Source organism: Papaver somniferum, chromosome 9 (genome assembly GCF_003573695.1).
Source record: "Papaver somniferum cultivar HN1 chromosome 9, ASM357369v1, whole genome shotgun sequence".
Lineage (NCBI taxonomy): Eukaryota > Viridiplantae > Streptophyta > Magnoliopsida > Ranunculales > Papaveraceae > Papaver > Papaver somniferum.
Window position 1 is genome coordinate 60743554 of NC_039366.1, and position 23398 is coordinate 60766951.

General features: G+C 37.4%; 3 protein-coding genes across 5 annotated transcripts; all 3 read right to left on the reverse strand.

Moving 5' to 3' along the window:
- Positions 1-460: 460 nt before the first annotated feature.
- Positions 461-18450, reverse strand: LOC113309723 (protein SHOOT GRAVITROPISM 6-like). Of its 3 annotated transcripts, none has more exons than XM_026558236.1 (51): positions 18319-18450; positions 18133-18223; positions 17985-18039; positions 17761-17892; positions 17482-17553; positions 16943-17033; positions 16751-16846; positions 16430-16508; positions 16277-16340; positions 15750-15853; positions 15510-15615; positions 15198-15287; positions 14807-14884; positions 14504-14571; positions 14319-14418; positions 13832-13963; positions 13615-13710; positions 13433-13498; positions 13165-13263; positions 12998-13072; positions 12559-12618; positions 12076-12165; positions 11396-11517; positions 11113-11242; positions 10955-11034; positions 10656-10794; positions 10418-10499; positions 8678-8823; positions 7966-8046; positions 7762-7862; positions 6709-6923; positions 6506-6615; positions 6269-6394; positions 6069-6143; positions 5858-5991; positions 5690-5762; positions 5272-5403; positions 4957-5138; positions 4733-4855; positions 4569-4629; positions 4368-4463; positions 4000-4100; positions 3806-3911; positions 2830-2943; positions 2635-2709; positions 2416-2514; positions 2012-2083; positions 1781-1866; positions 1572-1665; positions 1097-1204; positions 461-1004 (listed from the first exon to the last, which is right to left on the reverse strand). In XM_026558236.1, exons 1-51 carry the CDS (start codon positions 18356-18358, stop codon positions 846-848), a joined length of 5106 nt encoding a protein of 1701 aa, XP_026414021.1. In that variant the 5' UTR covers positions 18359-18450; the 3' UTR covers positions 461-845. The 3 variants fall into 3 exon arrangements, with proteins under 3 accessions (XP_026414021.1, XP_026414022.1, XP_026414023.1); XM_026558237.1 differs by having other exon boundaries at positions 821-1004; positions 10656-10791; XM_026558238.1 differs by lacking the exon at positions 12076-12165 and having other exon boundaries at positions 821-1004.
- Positions 18451-19356: 906 nt separating this feature from the next.
- On the reverse strand, positions 19357-22011 carry LOC113308653 (uncharacterized protein SYNPCC7002_A1590-like). The gene is made up of 6 exons (XM_026557115.1): positions 21770-22011; positions 21482-21672; positions 21332-21377; positions 21110-21192; positions 20889-21005; positions 19357-19576 (listed from the first exon to the last, which is right to left on the reverse strand). The coding sequence occupies exons 1-6, from the start codon at positions 21957-21959 to the stop codon at positions 19505-19507; spliced, it is 699 nt and encodes a 232-aa protein (XP_026412900.1). The 5' UTR covers positions 21960-22011; the 3' UTR covers positions 19357-19504.
- Positions 22012-22240: 229 nt separating this feature from the next.
- On the reverse strand, positions 22241-22932 carry LOC113314390 (histone H2B.3). The gene has a single exon (XM_026563183.1). The coding sequence runs from the start codon at positions 22871-22873 to the stop codon at positions 22427-22429; it is 447 nt and encodes a 148-aa protein (XP_026418968.1). The 5' UTR covers positions 22874-22932; the 3' UTR covers positions 22241-22426.
- Positions 22933-23398: the final 466 nt, after the last annotated feature.

Sequence of the window (23398 nt, forward strand, 5' to 3'; positions counted from 1 at the left end):
GCTCTTACAACAAACAAAAACAGGGCTCTTTGGATGAGAAATGAACCCAAAAGTTCCACCACTGTGATGGCATAATTCGTTCAACAAAAGAAACTGTGATGGCGAAATCTATTCAACGGTCAACCTTCAACAACCAAAATAATTACTGTATAAATATCTTCTGCTCTGTTGGACTACGAAAGGGAAAGTAGAACCATTAAAGCCCCGCCTCCTGAACAGAACATGTGAAGATTAATCTGAGAACATTAGGTAAACTGTGAGGTCCTCTTGTAACATAAAAGACATCTTCTTGTCTCGACAAGGATTAGGCCCCACTGAACACTGCTCCCACGGAGTTTACATTAAAGGAGGTCTACCACTGGCTATATGTGACATCGAACAAGACTTGCCACCACTGAAGTCAGTTAACTGCACAAGCAGACTACCTGTCCAAAGTTGAGAGGACCCTGGAGCAAAAATCTGAACTGCTTTATGAATAAACAAAATTGACCTGCTATGCATCAGCAGATCAAACAGATTTACAAATTAGCATCATCTGATTATTTTTTTGCAGAAGCGAATATAATCTATTGAACAAACTGGAATAGCTCTACCTTACACTATTGTTTCAGGTTCCGATAGCACTATACACCAAAGAAATCACACTTGATTGTGTTAACATGACTACATAAATTTACATCACAAGCAGCTATACAAACCAATTTACAAATGAGGGAGATTATTAGGCTCGATGCCGTGGGTCACCAAAGTTACAAAGGGGAGAACGCTCACCACTTGCTTCTCTTCATATTTTACAGTATATTTCTTTACTTCCTTCCTCTTCCTGAATTTGTTGTATACAAAACTTACACGACTTCATGACTCTTACGTACTGACTCGAGCCTTGATACTCTCCACGAGAGTGAGTTCGTGGATTTCAGCAACAACCCTAGAGAGGAAGAGCAGGTTGCTCGGACAACTGCATCCGGTGATCGACTCAATTTGCCTATGAGCATACCAAACACCTACAGCCAGAAGAATCCGATTATTGGTCATTATAATATCCTACTGAGGGCTATTCTTTCGTCCCATGATAAAAGTACTATGGACCACCTACTTGTGCATAGTAAGGAACCAAGATGCGTTGATCATCTGAATGAGACAACATGCTACTAGAGAAATAGATGGCGTTCGCCTGGATCTTTGGCCAAGGAGCGTCAATAGCCTGCATATCATGACCACATTAACCACTCATATTCCAACTTGTTTTTTCTTAATTACTTATGTTTTAGTTGAATGCTTGAGCTTATTCGTGTCACTCGTGTAAATTTCAATAAGTTCCATTTTATGGTTGAGAACAGTTTATCTGTCATGCTTAAACGCCACAAAATTGAGTGATAAAAAGCTCTACACAACCAAACATAACAAAAATCTGCTACTTAATCAGGGATTCAGAATCAGCCTTAGTGAAGTTGGCAGTTGGCATGTTAAGAAACCGCTGATACCACAGCACCTAGATCAATATAGATTATATAGCAAGATAACGCTTAGTCTCGTCCCATGCTCCATGAGTCTATGATCAGAACGCATACCTGGATTACAGATGCCATGTAAGTACCAGCTCTGGTGGAAAAATTCTGACACAGTTGTCTTGTAAGATCCCTTAAAAAGTCCTCATAGTCGCTTCTGATGAACATAAAATTGGAGTCGGATGTAATATTATCCCAGAATCTAAGCACAGACTGATCAGTGATCGCGCAAGTAATATGGGTCCCTGAATTTGCACTTATGTATAGCATACCGATGGTCGGAATTGAAACAATGCATATTGAAGAGGGCAGCCATGTCGTCCATGTCTATCAAGGGCGCAATTTGTTGGAGGGTTTTCTGTTAGAACAAGGAACTGGAATTTTAAGATAAAGTTCATGTACAGAAAAAAGCAGGTAAAGATCGAAATGAGTATCCAAGATGATCTATGCAAAATACAAACAAAAAAGATTAATTAATTAAAAGAAAAAGAAAAAAAAAGTACCCGGCAAGCTTGTCGAACAGCTACATCCTCATCATGGACATGGAGAATCAAGCGTGGGAGTGCCACATGCACCTGAAAATCATTATGCCCTAAAACTTTAAATGGCCTAGTGAAAGATAATATGCGGGTGTTGGAAACTTAGACACAACAAATATCAAAAAGGAGCATCATGGAAAGCAAGTGCACGCTAGCAAAAAGAAGGCACATTCTCTTGATAAATCATTCAATTAAACTCCAGTTGTTTCTGTGCATTAAAAACTAACTTCTGCATGGCTACATAGTCCTCTATCTGAGATAGAGAAGACGAGCCTACCATGCACATTAAAAAGATTTTTCCAATTAATATTCATTTTCACAAATAGTTTAAACAGTTTACGTTGGTAATTACGACGAACATCACACACCTGCTCAAGAAAAGCCTCACGTTGTGCACCAAGTTCGAAGTTGCATAACATTCCAAAAGACTTAAAGGCACTAGCTCGCATTTTCGGATCCATTGACACCTGTATGCAAACAGGTTCATCAGTTACCAGTATTCTTCTCTTCACGAACTATAGTTGGAATCAACACCAAGTAATAGCATCGGCTTCAGGCTCAGGAAAATTTACGGTAAAATCACTTACCTGTAGATTCCGAAGCCGCACAGATAGATTGAGTAAAACCAGGTTGACAGCCTCTTCAGGTGATGATTCAAGTACCTGTCTCAGAAGGATAAAAGCGGTATTAAATGAAGATGTGCAAGAGCAAGACATGATAATATCTAAGACTTAGCTTCACTGAATAGACAATGTATATAGCAAAATTGAAAGGAATCTCACTCTGAGCAAGCATAATACTGCCGTCAGTTGAACAGATTCATCTGGATCCTCAAGTAGAGCTACTACCACCCCAAGAACTTGAGCAACATGTTGAAGCATATGAATAGAAGGTATCTGCCAGTTCACAGGAACAAAAAAAAATAATCAAGACTTAGCTCACAAAGGAGACAAGTAACACGAAAATGATCTGAATTCAGCTTAAATCCTAATAAGGCTAAATCTATAAGGGAACACCAAAGTTTATTGACGAAGGCGAAAGTATCGCAGCAATGATGATGAATTCAGCTTAAATCAAAATAAGGTTTAACTAAGGGAAGACCAAAATTCCACAACAACATTCGTTTACAATGCTATAGTCCTAGACAACTAAATTTTACGCCAAACAGGTGAATAGAGACGTGAAATATGAGCAAGCAAGAGAAATCCTCAAAAAGGAGGGTATTAGTAGCCCCAAATGCAACTTGGGTCGACGTAGAGGCCCGCTACCCCGATTTCAACTGAGGTCAGTAGGGGGGAGGCTTTGTTCTGTTTCTAAGTTTGAAGCGGGATTCTGAAATTCCAGCATCTCCTATATGATTCGCCCGCAAAGTGAGACGTTTCACTGGCTATGTTCTCTTCAATGGAAAGATCCAACCCCCGAGACTCAAAAGGATTAACTTCACCGTTTGTGCTAGATCATCCAAGCATAACATCTTGAGCTACTGAATGAAGTCACTTACTCAGCTCTCACACATTTTGTTGTCCAACTATATGTACTAAGGCATCATGATAGTATGAATAAGTTGTTGCATCTGCTAGCCAATGAGAACACAGTCCCACTAAACAAATATATTCACATATCAGATAATCACTATGACAAGACATTAGTATTTAGGCATTTAGCACCAAAAACAAGTCGAATAACTATTTTTTGTAAAGGGACCAATGCTATTACAAATTTGAAAAACACTTATGCGAGGGAGGTGACAACCAAAACCTGCACTAGTCCTCTTAGACAAAGACGTCTAACAGAAGGTGACTCATCCGATACATGTTGGCACAACGCTTCAACCATTTGTTCCAGCAGGGAACTAACCCCATCACTGCATCACATTAGATCAATCAATGAAACATTGGAACCAAAAATGAAGGACGCCACAGCAGTCATAAGTTCAGATAGCCCCAGCATACCTAAAGCGAACAAACTCTGACAGTGCTGCAGCAGCAGCTTCTCTTTGAAATTTATGGCTTCCATTCAAAGCCTTGCTTAGAAGTACACATATAGTTGGGACCTGTCATACACAGAAAAAAAAAATCAAAAAGAAAAAAATTAAAGTGAACCATAATTTACAGAGTTACAGTCTTAGCTGGGATAAACTCCGCCTGTTATTCAAAAATGACAATTTTCATGCGATGAGAACTAAAACATTTATGTGCATGTAAGTTTTCTTTTAACCAGTGAAAGCAGGCATTTAAAATGAAAGACGGGACACATATACAAGAAATTTTTAGAAGAACTGCTTTTTCACCAAAGACAGCACCTGACTCTACTAAATTACCTCTTTAGGTCTCTTTATGGAGATGCAACCTGCCAGCTCTCCAATAAGACTGATCCACTTCTCATCTTTATTTTGTTCTCCGTCTCTAGCCAAAATCTACAGAAGAGATCCACATTTACAACGTCAGAGCATATGACATGCTTCAATTTGAAATTTGTACAGATGAGCAACATTCGTGGGTATGCCCACGCAGCACTGTACCTTTCCCATTTCAAGGTCTCCAACACATTCACAGAATGCTTGGAAAGCAGTTAACAGAGTTCTGAAAAACAAAAGAAATAGAGTTCAATCACCGCCATTAGTTAAGTGTCGCATGATAACCATAGTAATTATCTAGAATGTAAACTACATAGCATATAATGTACCGTAGAGGTTCCGGGTGACCAGATCCAGCAAGACCATGGCAACCTCCTAATTGAAGTGTGAGTGCAGAAAGGACAACAGCATAACTTTGCTCAACGGCTTTCTTCCCAACCTTACCACCACCTCTGAAATTTGCATTAACAAGAGAGAGATTGTCATGGGCAATATATGTAACATGCAAAATCTTTAATTAGATAATCTGCAATTAGAATGAATGATTTGATACTTGAATAGTGCAGTAAGAGCAAGAACAGCTGCTTGTAGAACATTTTCCTCTACAGGACTGTCGAAGGAGTGAGAACTGCTGTCCGCTCCATCAGAATCACCTTTGACATACGGTATCTGGTTAAGGACTAATACCACATGTTCAAGGAATGAAAATGACAGAACTGCATGCTGCGAAAATGCCTGCAAACACAGGAATAAATAAACATTGTTAAAAATAATTTTTAAAAAAAAAAAACATGACTTACGAGCATGCAGAAAAACTAGGGTGATGTCAGTTGAATAAACATCAAAAATTTTCAATGGTGAGACTTACATAGAACACATCTTGCATTGGCCAACCTCCACGTAATCTAGATATATCCTTTGTGAGTATGTCCTTTCCTGCAGCAGCCAGTACTTCACTGAAAACAATCTTTGAATTTGTGTGTTCCGCAAGACAAGATATCTTTGTATTGTGAAGGAAACGCATGATACAGGTGTAAAGGATAATGTGGATGTACTAAAAAAAGCAGATAACATGGGTCATCTACAGTACTACAAAGCCAAAACTGAACTTCAAAATCTTCCCATAGGACCTGTTGCAACACTCACACTTATGGCTAACAGCATATGGAACATGCACCAATATACTATTTCAGACATCCTAAACCCCAATTCAAATGAAAGTACCACACCACCGACTTAAGTACTAAAAACCCAATTAAAGATAACACTTGACCTGAAAAGGATACAGCACCAAGAATTTCCTGGCGTAAATGCTTCTCAGCAACAAGCATTGTCGCAGATAACAAAGACTGGGTTGTCCTGTGGACATAAGATGGATGGCATGAGATGCATAAATGGAGTCATGGAAGCAATGCAATTTGTGTAACCTTTCATTCTGTAATCATTGATCAAACCTCGAGACATCCGATTCATTCAGCTCATGTCCCCTCTTCATTACAAATTCAATTACTGCTTGAATAGCGCCTTCTGCTGACTGCTTGATCTTATCGCATACAGAAGTAGTGCAACCAAGCAACGTAGCCACAAGCTGCTCAAGAGTCATTATGACTTTGAAGGAGCACAGAAATCAAACTGTGAAATGTTAAAACACTAAAACAGGCTTACCTCATCCCTTGATAATAAAATACATACAGACGAAACAACCCTGTTAAAAACCTCTGATTGATCGATAGACGCATCCTGCATGAATAAAATGTATGTGAGACCTTACGCATGTCAAATTAGCTATCCACCATATTTAAATATCATATTCAGGTGAAAAAGCATAGAAACAATCGAAGGAAAAGATTTGAGGGTATTCTCACACTTCTCAAAATGGCAATGACATCTTCGAGGGAAGACAAAGCACTATAAGAAATTTCAATTTCTCGAACATTTGATCCTGCTGGTCTTGGGAGAGATAGAGCTACTGTGAAGAAAAGATCGAGAATCTATACAACAGAAGAAAATCCATAATCAACTTCTACTTTACACAACTCTTAATAAGTGAAATGAACTTTCTAGAACAATTTGACATGCCATCTAGCCATTTAATTGCGAACCTGTGCTGAAACTTTTCTAACTTCAGAACTGGAATCTGCACAACGCGGAAGATAAACGATAACCCTTTCCCCAATACACAAGGAGGTCCGACTTGGCAACACAAATACAGCTGGTAGTGGGGAAAAAAAAAGAACATTAACTTATGAACAGACACCGCAGAAAGCTTACTAACTTAATGAGGAGGTAAGAGAAATAAGATTACATGGCAAATTTGAAAAGTTCTTTTGCAGCATCCGATCCATCTGATTACTATGCGTGTAATTTCCACTAGAATAAAGTGTTCGGAACTTGAGAAGCATCTCATGCACAGCTAAACAACCTCTTCTTCTTTGATGCTCCACAGGGGAGGAAACAAATTTATCAAGTTGTCGCAGAATATGTAATAACTGCTCAGATCGACTTCTACCATCTTCCCCACTGTTTGAGCAGGAATCCAGTTAAGTGATGCATAAAACAAACTGAAAGTAAACATATTTGTTGCGCTAATTCATCTAGATGTGAATTAGAAACAAACTTGTATCTAGAACTCCTATCACTGCGCACCTCTATCATTCCGCTACTCATAGTTAGCTTATTTGTTTTGCAACCCCAACCAATTTTCTAAACTCACTTACCGTTTCTCTAGTTTTCGTGCCTTGTTTCAAGGATTTTCCAAGTCCAACAGCATGTTGGTTTCTTCACCACACAACTTGAAGTGCAGAAGATCCGGTTTAATCCTAACCAAGTTCTTTAAAAAAAAAAAACAGTAGGGGTGTGCCAGGCTCTTGCAGTAGTGCAATGCCAAGGCGAAGCAAGCTACTGTGACGGGAACTCCCCCGTTAAAAAAAATACATTTTAAAATCGTGTGAGCCATCTATGTCGAACTGATATAAGTACATCGCAATCGCGCATAACAAGATAACAAATTAACTCAGGTGCGCCAAATGAAGCAATGACAATGTATCAGGAAAAATAACACATCTGAATAAGTAATACTCCCTTTATTCCATCTTAGATGAGGGTCTAGAGTATTTCATGCAGTATAACGAATAGAGAGAGGCATAAAAAAATTCCATCTATACCCTAGATAAAAGTCTTCAAACATTAATTTCTATTACTACATTTAAAATAAAAACTTATAGTTCCAAGATAAAATATAAGGGTATTGTTGGAAGTTTTATGGAAAAAAATGAAAAACCTCAAGTATTCTGGAACTAGAAAAAATCCCTAAAACCATCATTTAAAATGGAACAGAGGGTGTTTTTCCCAATATTACCTCGTTAGGAGAATTGCGCACAACAGAGTAATAAGATTGTTTATAAGCGGGTCAACAATGTCTGTTGGGTCATTCGGCAAAGCGAAAAAACCTAGTGTTGCCTGCCAATGACAAACGATCAAATGTATCTGACTAAACCTTATGAGTTAAATAACTTGAAAATAGAACTTCTAGACCATTTACAATCATGATACCACTGAGTACCTTCATAACATGATTTCTTGTATCCACTGTTAGCTTTGGTTCCACAGAAACCAATGTCGTACAGGCACTTAAAGCAAGGGTCTGCAGAAACATCCAAGAATATAACCCCAAAAACAAAAACAAAAAAAATCTCTTATGCCAAAGACGCTAGTAGGGGTTTTGGTAGTTTTATTTTTCATAGACTAGGCACTGCTATTCAAAAAGGTGTTGGAGCCCAGCTTGTTGCTAGGTTACCAGCCAACAGCTTTGTGTAACTCGACCATATATTGTTTTTTCTTTTATTTTATTTTTATGCCAAATACTTTTCCATATTGACAGGATACAATACTGTGAACAGATATAGAGATACTTAATCTGTTCAGCCAATTAATCCATTAGGTATACCACTCAAATAACTATGACATCATACACATCAGATCATGTGTATCATTTCTGTTTTTATCGTGGATTTCAAAAACAAGCTGCTAATGCTACACTTATTTACCAATATATTGCAGCCTATAACCCACAATCTTAAAAATAAATTACTAACTGAAACTGGCTTAACATTAGGAACGCGGGCAAGGCAGAGATACTGTGATACTCATTTTCATTTTTCATTAAAGCGGTATGTGTTGACCAAAACTCTAACTATCATAGCACAAAAACTATTGCAACTGGCATAATGTCTACTATCTGCTAATTCAAGATATATTTGTTACAGCAGACTCACCTGTGTGCGAAGAAGTTCAAGATTAGAACTGCCAAGTCCATCATTATCATCACGACCCATCAAAGTCAATATATAATCAAGCATGAGGTCTCTTCTTTTTAATGGGAAGGATGCACCACTTTCAGCAGCACTGATGACAGCTTGACCTGTATTGCAAAAGTCAAAGTAACACAGATATAATACTTATCATTTACATTTTTGCTGCAAGGGGTGAACCCTCTACCTATCTTCCAACATTCATGAGAAGTTCCACACTAGAGGCTATGTAAGCCGCATAGTTGTTTTTTAGCAAATGAAACTTTTGGATTTCACACCTTAATCATTTACGAAATCAACAAGCTTCTTGACAAATAATGCCTCGGTGCATGTTAATTTTTAGGTAATTACACCTTTCATGACATAATCTGGACACCAAGTGATACGTGGTAGTAGCCTACAATATAAAAGTAAGACCCAAGAGGTCCCAAGAGGTCATCGTTATGTAGCAATGTGGCAAGCAGTTCTCTTTAGGAATTGGGATCGAGCAACCTCTATCAAAATAATTTCCAAGCCTCACCTTCTAACAGCTCAAGCTTTTACATCAAGTGGCTATCAACATTCCTCACTAAAATCACGACTACTTCTTAGGTCAGAAATGCTCACCAGCTCACCAAGTAATTCTTGCATCACACCGGGCACCTTAAAAATGAAGGGTATGGCTACTGGAAGTTTAGGGACTAGGGTCCTACAAACCCACTATACTATAGCCCCGTTTGGGATTGCTTTTTTTCAACCAAAGACGCTTTGTAACAAACTTTTACCAAAAATTGTGTTTGGTAAAAAAAAATTCAAAGTGCTTTTAGAGAGAAGCACTTTCGTTTTAGGTCTGCTTTTCACTAGCTTTTAAACGCTGGAAAAGCAGAAGCTGTGGAGCCACATAATTCGATTTAATTGATTCTCTATTGTAACCTTGTTAATTTATTATAAAGACAAGTTTTACCCTCAAACATTGTACATTTAACATTTTATTTCTAACTTTTATTTTATTTTACTATTTTTTTCATTTTTTTATATAAAATAATAAATATAATCATAATTAAAAATTACTATTTAAAATAATAAAATGTTTAATCAATATTAAAATAAATAATATTTTCTAAGCAAACCATAATCATAAAATTTTTTATTAAATAATAAAAATAATTAAATAAAATAATAAGATAAATATTACTTACATGTTATTAAATATATTAAATGCATTAAAATTAGAAATATAACTTATTATAATAAAATTATATTTAAAATTAATTTTTGAAATATGTCTATTTTCGTCATTAACTACGTCACCAGCACTTTCAAATGCCAGTTTACCAAACCGAATTTACAGTTTGTTAATTACACAGTGTTTTTTAAATTATAATTTACCAAACGTCATGCCAATTTATTTCCACAGCAACACACAGCACAACAGAAAAGCGCTTTTCTAAAATTCACAGCAATACCAAACTAGCCTTATGTGAAATCAACCACATCCATTAATCACGTGAAAATAGATTAAAAGATCCGGTTAGAATCAACAAGTTCTGTTATTTCAGTCCCCAGAAACAAAAAGAATCGGTGTAGTTGTAATCCTAAAACTCATACACTCTATGCAGATTAGCATGCACTTCTCTAAAATAAAAGAAAAAGATAATCAATATACGGTACTTCTGCACATATGTGAAAAAGCTGACAATCAAAACGAAGTAAGAGCTTACTAACCAAGTAAATCAATTGCTGTGATAACAGCTTGTTTTGCTGTAGGGTGGTGCACGTGAAGAAGCCTTGAAAGCATGTTAGTCCCCTGTATCCAAAAAGTGATAAAGCAAGTGACTAGCATGAGTACCCCAAATGCAGACACAACTAGGCAACGACGAAAAGCATCATGAGGGAACCACAACAAGCCATAGAGTTTCTTCTATAAATAAACTTGGCAAAAAGCCGCAGAGAAACATCATACCACAAGGGCATCTATTCTGGCTTCAATAATTGTCGATGGGGCATATCTGGCAGCATATCCATACATTAAAGCTAAAGCAGCATGTATATCATCGGAATCTTCTACTTTCACTCTATCAGAAAAGAACGCAAGAAATCTGCTACAAAGAAAATTGGACCTCCAAGTGTCAGCACCTTGAGTAATAGACCGACTGACTGACTTGCAAGATAGGGATGAACATATGAAGTGGATAAAAATTGATGTGCATGCTGAAAGAACTTGTATATCAAACTGATGTTAAGTGTTCAAATTTCATAAACCTCTGAAAAAAATTCTGTCCAACATTGTCAAGAATATCCTTCAGCTTTTCCAAGACGGTGTCCAAGTGTGATGCGGCAACCTGTAAATAGACAAATACTAAATCATAATGATGGGAAGTCTTGCAAATGAAGAGAGAACAACTCCATCACCTACATACCAACCCCATGCCTTTTGCTAGACCAAGCCTATTAGTTGGAACCGCAATATTAGCTTGTTTATACATCCAGTTGATCTTCTCACGAACATAAGCCCTGTCATCAACTTTCTTAAGCAGCACCCCAAGACATCTACATCGGAAAAGGTGAAAACATAAAACTAAATGCAGATTTGAAGATCCCAAGTTCAACATTTGAATAAAACAACATGCTTGATAATTCACCCAAAGATTCAATTCCAGGAGAGCAATTGAAAGGATGATTGCACTGGCATAGAGCATATACCTATGAAGTAGAGCTGCGTGCTCGTCATCAGATTCATAAAGTTCATATTGTTCAGCAAAAGTATCTCCCAAGGAAATCACCCACTCAGCATCCTCCATCACATCCAAAGATTCTGCGAGAAACTGTCAACCAACGAACAGATGAGCATGAAGGTTTATTAAGACATTAACAAACTCATTAAATGCACTGGACATGGTTCTGAGACACATTTTTTCCAAGTTTCCCCAGGACTAGCTAATAGAAACAACATAAAAAGGGATAACTGCAATGAAAAGATATCCCAGTTGCAAGCTCAAATATTCAGCAACATTATAATGTATGGTAGCACAGGGGTTCAATTTCAGCCCCACCTTCAAGTAAATTTTCCATTAGATGGGCTACATTTCAGGGAACCATGTTAAAGTCAAAAGAAAGCAACATATCATCCCACAAAGAGGTTTTGGCCAGTTCTCATCACCTGTTTAAATATCTGATAGTTTTTCAATCAGGTAATACTGGTTAGTTATGACTACGAGAGTAACCCTGATGCATGCTGGAGATGAAACTTCCGAGGTGTGACGATTTTCTTAGGAAGAAGTGAAGAACTTACTGAAATACACTCAGACACCCTACGCCGCAGACAAAGTTCAAAAAGGCATAAGCCTTTTAAAATAAATAATTTTACAGACAGTAACCCTTACATTTACAATCATGTCATCCCAAGCATCTTGATATGAACGGTCCTGCTTTAGATCTTCAGTGTCACTGATATAAGCCTTCATTTTCGGAATCTAGAGCTTACCAAAACAAAAACTGAAGAAGATTTCCTACAGATGAGCCTTGCAGTAGCATGACGCAAAATCCACTAAATCAGCAACAGAATAAATAAATTTGGGGTTGTTTAAGAAAAATGTCACTACTAGATAATACTCCTGACAAGACACTTCTTGATGAAATTAGGTCGCTATGAAAAAGACATAAGGTGAATACTCTAGATTCTTAGATGTATGCCATTTCAAGAACTCCCGTAACAATTTAACAAAAGAAAGCTGGGTAAACAGAGTATCCACTTAAATACTTCTTGAATTATTGATAGATCATTATCCATTATACAAAAAATTCAGTTTGCACACAATATTAATCCAATTTAAGGTTTCGTACATAAGACAACAGGAGCTACAAACCTCATCTTGCCAAAACAAGCAGATGTTTTTGGGAAAGAGGGGCGCCAAGTAACACAATACCTGCAAAGGCCCAACAAAAACAAGTTCAGTGAGCAAATATTTCATGACCGGTGAAATAAGTCAATAACTGCAATGTAAGTGAACCACATGGAACGAGATGCCACTAACTAGTGAAATACCCAACAGAAGAGACAATTACCCTGGCAACAAACTTTGGTCAGACTATTTGTTACTTGCAATAGGAATATTAAAAGTCGACAACATAAATCCTAGGTGAGTTGCTAAAAATAATCTTCAGCCAAATGCAGGAATAGAACTACAAAAATAGAATTCATCCGGACCGTGATGCATCTCTTTAATAAAGCCATGTGGATCATGTTAACATGCCAAGATGATGATGCCAAAGGGAGAAGTCCAAAAGGGATAAGTAGGTATTAACTGTCAAAGTTTGAGTTGCCAGTTGCTCCCTAGCCAGAGGATCGTGCAAAAGCACCATCAGCCGTGCAAAAAGCTCCTGAGTAGATGTTCAAAGCACCGAATTACAATGGATTAATAAAATAATGCTAAAGAGGAAGATTGAGTACTGATCAGAGAAATGGCTCCAACCACAGGCTTGGGTATATCAGCACGAGATCCACAGTCGGTAATCACAGAAACGGTATAAGATGATCTATGCCGGAATAGTTCGGTGATGCATCTACAAACCTGCAAAATAGCACAATGTTAGCGAACTTGCTCATCAGAACAGAAGGGACCTACTCCTTTGATACATCAGATCAAATACGCATACATATAACGCTTCTTCACAACCACCCATAAGTTCATATAGTAATCTCCATTCCCAAAAAGAAGAGAAGAAAAAAAAGCAGCTTACCGTTGCAGCTGCACCAGTATACTTCTGTGGAACAATCATCTTCAAGAGAAAAGGCCAAAGTACATGCTAGAAATTTTGAGCAAGTATCATTCAGGAAATTAGGAAGCAGGTAAGATTGCTATTCAGAAACGTCGTTCTATTTAAGATTAAAAAGCTTTGATATGCATCCAAATAAACTATACCTCCATTTCAGGAATGGTAATAGTTATTAAGAGAAGACCCTTTTCACAAATTGCCCGTAGCTCCTTTGGACTTGAACAAATGCCCCCAAACCTCACCTGAGGAGAACATTGGCCAAGCACCAGATAAGTATCAATCAACAGACTGAAAGAACTGTCAAAAATAAATGCAAGACAATCATAACATAAATATAACGGAGATCGCAAAGGTATGACTTGCCCGAAGAGATTCCCTTGCATTTTCGTCCTTTATTTCCTCGTCGGATATGGAACAGTGGCGTACAAGATACTCAACGAATAATTCTCCAGCAGGACCAACCAAGTAACAGTGGGAAGCCATAACCACAATCAACTGACACAGGAAACTATCACACGTGAATTTTAATGATTACCATAGCATATCTTATCAGACATCAAGAGAAAACAGCTAACAATGGATAGCTATAGAAGATAACAACAGGAAAATAACCCAGTTGAGATGATAAACTAATGTAGAGTTACAATATCAACACACAACTCTCACTTTGTTACTATTGTTCTGTCGCTAGTTATATGACTGGAAGCAGAATATTATTCCGGAGAAGATAAAAACTAATACATCAGATCAACCAAAAACATTATTTAGCCTGTACAAGACAAAATATGCTGAATCAGTAGATTTTGCTAATATTACATGAAATAAAAAAATTAAAAAAAAAATGGCTGACCTCGGCAACTGCCTTGCAAACACCTAAATTATGTTCATCTAGAAGCAGCCTTACGGAGTCAACAAGTAGAGGCCTTTTAGAAAACCAAGGCTCTAACAACCTCCAAAGAAGAAACAATAAAAAAGTTAGGTTCGATAACACAACTGGAAATAAGGTGCAAGGAAAACAAAAAAAGAAAAAGATACCTGGGCAAAAGGTGCTTAATTACAGTAAGGGCGCCAAAGGTAAGAACTTCTTCCTTTGACCTGCATCTCTAATACCAATAACGAATGGACTTAGCATATGAAGAGAGGAGGCAATTTTTCAACTTCCTCAAAAGTCATATATCCCAATAAATAATAATCAGCTCTTAAAAAGAAAACCTCACATGTACCAGGGAATAAAATTGAAGGTAATCTTTGAATGGATAATAATGTTAATTAACTAAACTCAAAACCATAAAAAGTATACAAGTAACAAAACTTCAGGTCAAACTGGTTCCTGCTTACATTCAAAAGAAACATGAATATTTCCTCGGGATATACAGTGCCAACTGCTAGGAAGCAATGCTGAACTTCATTATAGGTCTGTCACAAAAAATAAACAGAATTTAACAGAAAACAAAAGAATAACCATTGAAAAGATGACAACCTGCTGTGCAGACGTCACAGTCTCCAAGTGAAACTTAAGGATGATAAAAGATTAGTAATACAGGACGAACCTGGATAGGAATTATCTTCAAAAGACAGGAAGAAGGATAAGTTTAGGGGAAAAAAACGAATATGTTGAACCACAAAGGGATAAAATGATTTGGACCCACAATTTAGAACAAAATAAAATGAAATATTAAGACAAGAAATTGCATAAAAAATAAAAATAAAAAAAGAACTACATTTATACCTTCCGCTCAACTGGGATATTTGAATGCTCATTGTGGTCATTATGAATGGATACCACTGGCAGAAGCGTGGACAAAATTATAGCAAGTTCCTGTTAAGATACCAAAGCAAGCACCACAAACACCACCTTTTAACTCATCACACAAAGTAATCTATTGATTAGAAGAGAAAAAAAAACACCATAAAATCCAATTGTAGCACAAGGAGTTATTAACCTTTTTACCACTAAAAGGTGGGAGGAAAAAAAATTATGAGTCATGGACTCATGGTGCATAACAACAGATGAAGAAACAAAAAAAGAGGGGGACACTACCTCAAAATCAAGCAACGGAGGACCAATCTCAGACAGTAAAGCAGCATTCAGAAGATTATGTAGAGTACAAGTTGCTAATAAAGCAATATCTTGATCTTTCTTATACCTGCATAAAGAAAACAAGATACAGATATCAAGGATGATCTTTGTTGATACAATAATTAACCAATGCCACATTTGTGTCCGCTAAAAATCTATGAATTTCCAGAAGCAGGGCCCACTAATTAACAGTGATCTTACAGATCCAATACAGTAGGGATAAGTCTTGGTAAAGCTGCCTTTAATTGAGTTCTAGGAATAAGGCCAACCATCTGCCCTAACGCCTCCACGGAAGTGACACGCACCTATTACACAGCACGGAGAGAGAAAGCATTAGCATACATCAATAGAATTTTCATGAGAAGCTGCAGATCATATGACACATAAAAAACTAACATCCTTAGTAACTGTGTATTCTGGTGAGGCTTTTTCGAGACTATGAGAAGAATATGAATGAAAACACCAGCTTCAAGAACATATCACATACACCAACTGCTTGCATATATCGGATAGCCAAGGACCAATGTAACTCTACTTGAAAAATAGAAGAGAACTTTCTTCTCTAACAAGTAAATAGCTCTTAATTTCACCACTCTAGTAGATATATTCATCGTTAGGACCATGCATTAAATGCAGAGATATGCATAGTGGTGTCATATTTGATGCATACAAGTACATGAGAATGAATCAGGAAACAAAAAGGAGGATGAAATGAAGTTATGCCAAACCTTCAGATCTCGAGAACTTGCCCAAACTCTCAATAGAAGCTCAAAAGCAGAATTCAGGAATGACCTGGATTTAAAGATACAAGGTTATTTCAAAGCTAAGGGCAACAGTTGCATTGCGCAGAAATGCAAAACAAAACAAAACTGAAAACTCACATGACGTCACTATCGAGAAGTCGATGAGATGGAAAGTCCACACCATAATGCGATACAGCCTGACACCAGAATTTGAATGCTGGATAGAGAACAAGAGGAAGACATATTTACGCTTAAGAAAAAATAGAAAATGGAAGCATAACAACACATGGCTAACTGATGCAGAGTCGTTGGAGGAGACTATTATGCAGTACGAAAGTATAAGACGTTCTTTTATTGGCAGCATTTACTAGATTTGGAAAATACTGACATGGCAATGGCATTTTGCTGACAGCATAGCAAGAAATATGACTAGCAAATAATCAGAAAATAAGATACTACCATTTGCAAAAATTGGCCGATGAGCATCCTTCACACTTCCAAGAATCGGCAAAACCCTGGAAAAAACATCTTTCAGGCGCGGACTAAACTGCAGAGCTTCAAGCACACAAAAACAAGTTTAGCAGGCACTTCTGTTTAAGCAGATATTCCCAAGACATCCTAACATAACTGAAGAACATCATTATGTCCAACCTTGTGCGGAAGCAAAGTCAGCTAAGACTTGAACCATGGCTGGTAAAGCTGCACTGGGACCTGATAGGTGCAGAAATATCTCCTCCATCATCTAAAAGAATTACATTTGGGGAAATTATCAAGAACCGCAGGCAAGGAAAAAAATATAAAATGGGTGGGCGATGCGACTTAGAAGAAGCTTTTGCTGACAATGTTAAGTAAGAAAGGTATGTTATTTTGCAATTGCGATTAAAACCTTCATTGTACTATAGAGAAATACTCCCTCATCCCCTTGGATGAAAATCACAAAGACAACCACACAGATATGTTATGTTTGCCACAGATATTAACAACCTTACTGCACTTGAGACAAGTATTCTACTCAAGCTCAGTGCTTTTGAACTCCAAAATTCTTAGCTGTTCCCCTCGGGATTCCCAAGAAGGTAGAAAACAAAGTAATAAACTACAATAAAAGAAGAAAGACGAGTAGGAATAGAGAGGAATGCAAACATGATAAAGGTTCAAATTACTGATAATCACAATACGCTTCAGAAGCTTACCAGATCCGGCAAATGGGAGCCTATTGAAACTAGCAGTCCCCCTGCATCCCTTTGCCAATCAGCAAGTAGTTCCTAATTATTCAAAAATGAATCATATAATTATGAACTTAGAATTGGCATCCATATGTTGTTACTGCCAAAATCATATGTTGACATGCAAGTTATGGAGCTTACTGGGACAACTATCTCAAATTGCAGAATGTTAATCAACTTTTTGAGAAGTGTCTCTAGAGAAAATAAATCTGGAATAATAATGTGCCTGAAGCAAGATATGTATACCTTCGAAGATATTATCTCCGTAGTAGCAATTTTAGCGAGTTTAGCCATATAATGAACATCAACATCTTTCTTATCCAATGAACTTACTGCAAATGCCATCACTTGAAAAAGTCCAGCCATGTTTCCAAAACTCTACAACATTTCCCAACAAGTACTCTCAATTTAGAAGAAAAAATTCGGAATGCATAGCAAAGCAAAAATGAGGAGTAAAGAAGAAAACATACTCGTCTCCCTCCTCGAGAAACAATGGAGCAACAATCAAGTACTAACAATGGATTCCTGCAGTTGAAAATTGATCAATTGAGATCCAAACAATTGCAAATAAACAATTTCCAAAGAGAGCGACAGAGAAAGAGAGTGGGAGATGGTTACAGAGACGCGATATCTTTGAGAGTCAGCATAGAAGAACTTCTAACCATAGTAGATTCATCAGCAAGAGAAGTAACAAGAACTTGAACCGCTTCTGAAACAGAGATGAAAACTCAATTACTAACAAAATTGAGAAAACGAGAGTTCATAATATCAAAATTAGGGTTTGAGTTAGGATTTTTTTTTTACCAGGTGCCGGAATTGAGTTTCCGGAACTTGAAGACGCCATCGTCGATGAAGAATCTCAGAATGAATGATACGAGAAAGAAGACGAAAGAATAAGAAGAAGAAGAAGGGAAAGAGAAGAGAGGAAAGGTTGGTATATTTGACAGCGAGGACAACAATTGCACTTTTTTGTTTAACAAAAAAAAATGGAATTATTTAGGTGTTGCTCAGGAAATAGAAACTGCGTTTTCAGTACGTTCTGATATTACACGTGGCGAGATCATTTCTTGAACTACTTGATGCATTGTGGTGCCTATCACTAACGATGTTCAGCGTGTTCCTCACGTCGATGATAAACACGTGATGAAATCGAACCGCTCAAATAATGCCCTGTGCTTGGGGAAGGCATTCTTCTTTATGGATTTAGCTCACCTCGATGGGATGCATGTGAGCATCGGCGCCACAAGGGTACCAAATTACCTGCATCAGTAAACCCAGCGGTGGTACACTCTGTAGCAGTAGATCATGAGTGTAGCTCATTTCAGCTCGCGTTATGCGTCGATATGGTGCTATACTGTAAAGTAAGTGACACAAACCCTTAATTTGATCGAAACAAATACTAGCATCAATAATTTAGATTGATCTTTTTTGTTCTACTTGCTTAAGTTGTTGAAGAAATCTGAGTGCATATTTTAGCATTCACTTATGACTTACCAATGCAAACCTTTCTTTCAAAAGAAAAAAAACAAAAAGTGCATGATTTAGAAAACCCCACAACGACACGAGCCTTCCAGTCTAGAGAGCAAGTTGCATTGACCATCTGATGGATCTTGTTTTTATGAAGCTAACGTTCCAACTCAATTTTTAGAAATTTCTACTTTTCAGGTGTTCAACCCAAATGAGGTACCCTTGAAACATGATCCCACTATGCAGACAAAAATCTTCATTTCTGTTGAGCCTAATCAATCCCAATCCTCGGGGAGCCTTCCTAACAGTAAGGACCCTAATTACATCTCTTTGAAGAAAAAAAGTGCCACTTTATTAAACACTAGCCTATAAGAACATTTGTTGCAAGAGCTTTCAAAATGCATTAATCAAAAAGGTACAACAATAAGAGGAGATACAGATCCTCAAGAGTCACCAATAATAAATAAATACAATCATGTGAAGACGTGAATTGCGATTTAAATCCAATTGTAAAATAGGATCATCAAATCTTGCCACTTCCAAGTGGCTGCCTGGAAGTGTCACCAGAAGCCCACGCCTGATAATCCTTCGCTAGCTGGAGAGAGTTAACATGTTAAAGACAAGAAATGTACATATCGGTTGAATAACCTCCGTAGCACAAAGTAGTAAAACAGGAAAGAGAACAAAGAAAAAAATTGTTTTCAGAGTGGATCACATTAACGGTTAACATCATTTCTGGAGTACATAAAAACTGCTATGCAACTAATAAAAAATTTGACAGGCTGTAATACCCTGTACCATTGTTATATAAACTTTCCTAATGGAAAGTTGCCTTTGGTGATTGATGTGCCTGGCTGTGCAATGTGCATATATGGATAAGATGATTCGTGTTCGGTGTTCCATGACTAGATCACAAACTCAACATGACCATATGCATATGATATACCCATATCAGGAAAGAATGAGGATGGAAATCTAACCACATCCACAAGGTGTCAATTCGCAGGGTTTTATTAGAATATAAAGCATACCATGCGGAAGCATATCAACTTGAGAAACTGTGGCATATTGATTTCAACTAGTACCATAAATAGTCAAAACACACAGAAGTACTCTTCTCATCCAAAGATTTATCTTCATGTTGGTGCCCTAAGTGATCACTATCATGTGACACATTGCCTGGATACTACGGTTAGCAATTTCACCACTAAGTATTTTGCTAAGACTTGCCATATGGCATCTTGTCAGTATCCCACACAAAGAGCTTTATCCAGAATGTTCTTGATGAAATTTAATGTGACGTTTTGTGTAAATAAGACAAGTACTGTTTATCTCATCATTTTTTATGAGTTCTCCTACGACCATTTCCCTTTTCATCTGAAGAGGGATCATTTGTTTCTGATATGAGTGCTGACAGTAAAGATGTAGGTTCATATGTATGTGAAGTTTAGTCAATTAATCTCAAAGTATGCTCTGAACACAGTAAGTTGAAACTTGAAACATCAGTCTTTCTGCACTACGAGACCAAACACACATCCAATCAGTATGAAATTACAAATGGATTACAGCGAAATCCACTCAATTATCATCACCTTGAACCATTTTACCTGACATTACCACCACCATATAGTGCCGGCTGAAATTTCTGACCTGGTTAACTGTATAGAAACATAAATGGCCCTCGATGAAGCCATGTTCTTTGGACGACTAATACAATTGTGATTGGCCTGAACTCCGTTAGTTGAAAACTACTCTGCCTATGCATTTTTTAGCAAGAATTATGGTGAGAACTACTAAGCGATTACCTTCTTCAGGTTTTCCATCATCCCACTAAATTCTCCTTATGACGTTTGTAAGAAATTGAAACAGATTTCAAGCAACAATCTTTCAGTTAATTGAACATATACCTGAGCCATAAATCGTGGAAGCATGAGTCGTAATATTTGGTCCAGGACTTGCGCTCCTGATGATTCAATTGCCTCCACCGGAATTGCTCGAAAAGCAAAAGGGATATCGATGGTTACCTGGACCCCACGTACAACAATGTCAATATATGGAAACTTCACTACACGATGAAAGACATGTTCTAAAGCTCAAAAATACACGTTCTAAACCAATTTAAAACTACCTCTATCTCGGCATCTGAACTGAGCTGCTGTGAAGATGAGTCGCCCTGACCATTCCCGCACGATATTTGATTCACCATTGAAGCTGCATTTCCCATACCAAATCAGTGTCAAACCACTCCTGAAAAGGCATTGCATTGTAAATTTAGAGTTGGACTTGAATTTTCAAAAATGTTTTCAAATCTTTATAAATTGCAGACTTTCAGAGACATAAAAGCGCATACCAGAAAACTTCTCATTTTGCGCAACCACAATCGGTGAACCTTCCAGCTACAATTCCACCATCCAAAAAACATTACAAACCAATACCAAAATCTATGCAGCAAGTAATCAATCTAGACACTTCAATCCAGACAAATAGAGAATCATAATACCTGGCAGGACAGGAGTCTGATGCAACACCCATTAAGTTGTTCCTCAACTTTGACAAGCAAAACAGGGCAAACTTCGAATGCAAAGAACTTAAATCTATAAACATAACACCTAAATGTGTTCTCATCAACACGTTCAATCCTCTCAGCATCCAGCACAGAGTATTGACTTGCAGGCAAACTCATATACTCCACTGCTCAACAGCACACAAAAAAAATAAAACAAAAATTAAAAACCAGAAGAACTGAAAAACACTGTTTTATATTCAATTCTTAACCCAAAAAACTTACTCAATGGACGCTCGAGTTGTTTTACGGCTAAGGTTTCTGATCTTTTCACAACAAACCTAGCTTTGGGGGTTGTTAAATCAGAAGAAATTCGAAATAAGTTTTTAGCTTTAGCCAAATTAACGTTACCATTTTCTGAACAACGAGATCTAAAAGGACTCGATACTGAATTAAAATGCAGAGTCAAAGCCATCTAAGAAAAAAACCCTAGAAACGGTTTGAAGGAAGAAAAAAATCAGTGACTGGTTTCCTTCCTATCCCAGAGATTAAGATAAGTAGTTTATTGTTCAGTATACTAAAAAGGCGCATATTAGCATCGAGTATAAACCTGTGGGACCACCATGATAATCACAGATTTCAACCACAAGCGCACACAGATCTATTTCTAAACAATTTTACTAAAACACGCAGGCGGTTGATTAAACTGCTAAAATGCACAGATTAATTAAAATTGCACAAATATTGAGACGAAGATTAAGATATGAAAATGTAAAGATTCCTTCATTCATATTAAAAGTTCAGAGAAATTAAACAAAAGTAGTAGCAGAAAGTAGATCTAGTCTTTCTTTACATTGATGCAACCATTAAAACCCTAATTAAACTTTTCAAAACATCGATTATTTCCAAAATTAACCCTAGACACCCTAATTTTTTTGAGATTTAAGTGCTGGTAAACTTAGTGACAGCTTTAGTTCCTTCAGAGACGGCATGCTTAGCGAGTTCACCGGGTAGAACAAGACGAACAGCAGTTTGAATCTCACGAGAAGTAATTGTAGGTTTCTTGTTGTACCTTGCTAATCGAGAAGCCTCTTGAGCGAGTTTCTCAAAGATATCATTGATAAAACTGTTCATAATCCCCATAGCCTTACTGGAGATACCGATGTCAGGATGAACTTGTTTCAGAACTTTGAAGATGTAAATCTTATAAGTCTCAACACTTTTCTTTGATTTCTTCTTCTTCTTGTCGGCTGTAGAAGCATCTTTGCTTGGTAACTTCTTCTCGGCTCTGGGTTTCTTCTCTGCTGGTGCCTTCTCTGCTTTCTCTTCGGCTGGTTTCTTCTCAGCTGGCTTTTTCTCTGCTGGCTTCTTCTCTGCTTTGGGAGCCATTGATGATGATGAAGAAAGATCGACTGAAAATAAAAACCTAGTCGGTGGGAATGATTTGAGATTGGTGAGGAGAAAGGGATAGAGAACCCTATTTATTTATAGAAATGGGGCAAGAGATTTGATTGGTTGTTTACCCTTAATGCGGATCGATATTTTAAACCGTTGATAACTGAAAACAAAAATGAATGGGTTAGATGATGGGTTTGGAATCGGCGGGAATTTGAAAAGTTTTTTTTTTATAACCTTCAGTTTTCAACCGGAAATGATATTGGCCTCTCTAATAGCAACTGCAGTGGACGACTAAACCCAAATTTTTAGTCGAGTGGGCTGGTGTAGTGGGACGGACCATCGATCAAAATTTGATCAAAGAGTAAAACCCAGACCAAATTTGGTCGGCGATCAAGACCAAACCCAAATATAGTCGGGCGTTTATATAATGTCCGCCTACACTACGGGCGTTGATATAATCTCCGCCTTTCATCGCGCGTTGGTATACATAACGCCTTTCTTTAGGCGTTCATATAA